Below are 4,755 nucleotides of genomic sequence, written 5' to 3' on the forward strand. Positions count from 1 at the left end.
TCGATTTAGTTGATCATGAAATTCTTCTTTATAAATTGAAACTGTATCATTTTTCTGAAATAGCATTGAATTTGTTTAAATCATATCTTGAAAATAGAAACCAAATTGTAAAGATTGGCAAAATTAAATCGCAAAAACTCACTGTTACATCTGGGGTACCCCAGGGTTCCATACTGGGACCCTTGCTTTTTATTTTATACATAAATGATATTGCAGTTATGCATCCAACATTAAATATAGATCTATATGCAGATGACTCAACACTTTATGAATCTGGATATCAGTTGACGGATATTCAAAATAAAGACTAAATGCATGTTAATAGGGTCTGCAAATAAATTAAAAAACACTGGGAATCTTGAACTTTGTATTAATGATGTTCAAATAGTTAATGTTGTTGTGCAAAAGTTATTAGGGTTGTATATAGATAATACACTAAACTGGCATGTGCAAATCGATTATGTTTGTAAAAATCTGAATAAGAAAATTGCACTTCTATAAAATATAATATATTTCCTCACACCTGATACAAAACGAATGTTTTACAATGCATATATTCTGCCAAATTTTGATTACGGCTGCTTGGTCTGGGGCAAGGGAACCAATTCATATGTGAATAAAATAAATAACTTACAAAAACGAATTGCAAAAATCATACTTGGTAAATCTAAACGAGATTCATCAACAAATCTATTTAAAGAACTAAAATGGCTAAACTTCTCGGATAGATGTAAATACCACGCAGCAGTATTAGTTTACAAGACGTTGAATAGCATGGCTCCATCATATATGTCAGAATTAGTAACAGTTTCAGACAATAATGTATATATGCTAAGATCAATGGCACACAAAGATATTGTTTTACAAACTAGACCTCGTACTAATTATATGAAAGCATCGTTTACATATTACAGCAGAATTGTTTGGAATAATATACCTTTGGAAATACGAGAATCAAAAAACTTTAATACGTATAAAATAAAGGTCAAACAGTACCTCATAGGAAACTTGTGATTATACAAATTGTGATGTTTTATTCATAATTATATTTAACTGAGAGTATCTGTCTAATATTGATTCAACATCATCATCATGTCATCATATGCATCATTATCGTCAGCATCAACAGCATACTTATAATCATCATCATCATCATCGTCATCGTTGTTAGCATCGTCTTCATGTTTGTCTTATGATTATTTGCCATATTTTCATTCTGTTTCAGAGGGCCATATCGAAAATAAGATTCTGTAGTTTTGTACATGATTTTAATATGTCACCTTCTTAAAATAAAGATATTATTATTATTATTATTATTATTATTATTATTATTATTATTATTATTATTATTATTATTGTTTGATATTGATTTAATACATGACTTCATTTTTTGAAGTTATCAAATCTGCACCCATATAATACTAAATATGTATCGAGGAAAATGATTTTAACCTGAACTTAATCTGTTTTAGTCAACTGTACATTTCCATATGCATTTATCATCATCAGACTATGGCTTGATAGTGATCAACACTCGAACACGTATAGTTAATGCGATACCCATAGAATGCATTTAACCAAAACTGTATACCTTATAGTCAACTGCACGCTGTTTTTTTAAAAACTCAAAATGAAAACTAGCAAAGATAAAATAACAAAAGAAGATAACTACTTTTCATAAATAGTAGCAAACAATTAAAGGGTATTTCTACTCACATATCTGTTGAAAATATACTTGTATTTCTTCGGCATGGTTACCATGGTAATGCGTCGGTCGAACGTCCGCACAACGAGACCGGGTTCGAATTTGGTGACCACTTTAATTGTGATATGGCCAAAATGGCAGTCTCTGTATAGCATAACCATCAGGATGGTTAAAACAAATGGAATGTTCCACAACCGTAAAATCCATTTTCACTTGTCAAGTCCTGATACAATATTTGCAAAAATATGCCACTTTACACAAAAAGTCACTGTGTTTTCACTGTTACTGTCAAAAATGAATATAATTCCAGTCTTGTGAGTGAGTCTCTAATGGAATCCTCTTTGGCATGGAGACCATGACAACATAAGGTGCATACGTCCATACAACGTTCCCGGGTTCGAGCCTGGTGTTGACTGGTTAAAGCGAATAAAATATCCAACTACCGTTTCATCAAAAACAAACTTTAGCATATCAGGATACCTACACCAGTACAAAAAATGCAGTTGTGAATGTATGTCTTCCTGAAATGTTTAGTACGTGTATTATCAAATAAATAGTCGTATTCGTCATTCTGAATGAAAAAAAACAACCCTGATAAGATCAATATCCGTGTACAAATGATAAAACAAAACTGCAGGTACTTCAAGAATAAAATTGACACTATAAAATAAAATAAATTTAAACGTTGACTGCAACGTCTGAATTATATAATCAACAACCATGGGTTGTTTTACTCACATATCTGTTGACAACTGTATTTTACTTGCAAGAAAATGCCACTGCACGCCAGAGGCCACTGTGTTTACAAGGTTACTGTCAACATGCCCGTTGAGAAGATACCCAGCACCTCTGAATAAAGATAAATCATGATAATAATACTAAGTTATTCAAACAATACATTAATCGTTTCAACATATAACAGTTTATACTAACGTATGTCTAGTGGCAATTTAACCCTTATTTTTGATACAGTTCATAAAAATATGTCAATTATATACAGAGTATCAGCGGAAATTATATGGAACTATGTTTCTCCCTTCAAACATCCCTCGTCCTTATTATTTATTTTTCTGTTGATTCGTCATTTTCTTTTTAACCAATCGATAGTTTTGCATAAAAATTCAATATAATCCTAACCTGTCAAATCAAAGTGTCTCGTTCAATAATTTCATTCGTAAATTTTTGTGAGCAACCCCTGGACCTCCTTCTTATTTTGCTACAATACACGTTTTTTTACCAAACATTGAGGCCAAACTAATACAGATGTATTTGTTTTGCTGTATTTAATATTTATAATTGTTTTCCTTTAATTATAAATCATAATGTGAATCGACTATGTAACCTGTAGGATGTCCTATATGTTTTGTTGAAATAAGATAAACACGTCTTATTGTTAAATCATGCGCTATATAATGTCGACTATTGTTTCAAAGGATCACTTTAAATTCTTATTCTATATGAAACACAAAAACGACTCTTCAAATTCTTATTCTATATCAAACACAAAAACGACTCTTCAAATGCTTATTCTATATCAAACACAAAAACGACTCTTTAAATTCTTATTCTATATCAAACACAAAAACGACTCTTTAAATTCTTATTCTATATCAAACACAAAAACGACTCTTTAAATTCTTATTCTATATCAAACACAAAAACGACTCTTTAAATTCTTATTCTATATCAAACACAAAAACGACTCTTCAAATGCTTATTCTATATCAAACACAAAAGCGACTCTTTAAATTATTATTCTATATCAAACACAAAAACGAATCTTCAAAAAGCTTATTTTATATCAAACACAAAAACGACTCGATGACCGGGTGAAGAAAGTTGATGCGAGAGTATTGCGTATCGAGGACAAGGTAGAAGGGGCCGATGTACACGCGGCTGTCTTGGCAGAGAGGATGCAGAAACTGGAAAAGGAGAGGGATACCCTGCGTGACGACGTTTCATACCTTCAATCTCAATCTATGCGAAATAATCTAGTTTTCACCGGGGTGGTCGAGGATCATACCGACGGGAATGAGCATGCAGACGTAACGGAGCGGAAGCTGCGTCAGCACCTCCAGGACGCCTTCAAGATCGCCCGTGAGGTAGCCGACAGTATTCGGTTCGAGAGGGTCCATCGGTCACCAGGTTCCCCATTTGCGGGCAAGACCAGGAACATTATAGCAAAGTTTACTTTCTTTAAAGATCGAGAAATGGTTCGAAAATCTTGGAAACAGCTAGATGCGACTCAGTTTCGAGTATTTGAACAATTCCCTCGGGATGTCATCCAGAAGAGGCGGATGCTGTTTCCCCAGATGAAAGAGGCGAGGAGGTTGGATAAGAGGGCGTACCTAGCCTACGACACCCTCTACATCGACGGAACTGCTGTGAGGGCATAGAGACACGACGGCGGTGAGGTGTCCATCCTGTCGTGGAACATCAATGGTTTAACTGATTGTAAAAAGAGCAATACTGATTTAATTAGTTCATTTGATATTTGTTTTTTTTATATGAAACTTGGACCAATTCATCTAGTAACGTTAATTTTAGCGAAGATATATCGTATAATTTTTACAGAAAGTTTCAACACATAAACGCCTGTAGAAATAGCGGTTAGACCAACCCATTTCTATTATTGAAGTACGTAGCGCAATAAAGCATTTAAAACGTAATAAATCGGCTGGTAGCGACTGTATATTAAATGAGTACTTTATTGAATGCGTTGACATTTTAACTAGCCACTTTTGTGATATATTTAATAGCATTTTAGTGTCGGGATTTTTTCCAGAAAAGTGGACAGAAGGTGTCATTATTCCTCTCCATAAAAAAGGGTTCTGTTGATGATGTCAATAATTACAGAGGAATTACACTTGTAAGCTGTTTTTCAAAAGTATTTACAACAATTTTAAATAAGCGCATTGAGTCATTTTGTGAAGCTAATGCCACTATTTCGGATTGCACAATTCGGATTTCGAAAAGGTTGCTCAACGGTTGACGCAATTTATATTTTAATGTCTATTGTGCAAAAATATATTAATGATAATAAAAGTTTA

General features: G+C 33.2%; 1 protein-coding gene across 1 annotated transcript; it reads left to right on the forward strand.

The window, feature by feature from the left end:
• Positions 1-3,618: 3,618 nt before the first annotated feature.
• On the forward strand, positions 3,619-4,101 carry LOC128204742 (uncharacterized). Its single transcript, XM_052906146.1, has one exon. The coding sequence runs from the start codon at positions 3,619-3,621 to the stop codon at positions 4,099-4,101; it is 483 nt and encodes a 160-aa protein (XP_052762106.1).
• The last annotated feature ends 654 nt before the right edge of the window (positions 4,102-4,755 follow it).

Source organism: Mya arenaria, chromosome 10, assembly GCF_026914265.1.
Source record: "Mya arenaria isolate MELC-2E11 chromosome 10, ASM2691426v1".
Classification (NCBI taxonomy): domain Eukaryota; kingdom Metazoa; phylum Mollusca; class Bivalvia; order Myida; family Myidae; genus Mya; species Mya arenaria.

Excerpts from the sequence above, each read along its gene's own strand:
- LOC128204742 (XM_052906146.1), top strand. The coding sequence starts at position 3,619 with ATGCAGAAACTGGAAAAGGAGAGGGATACCCTGCGTGACGACGTTTCA.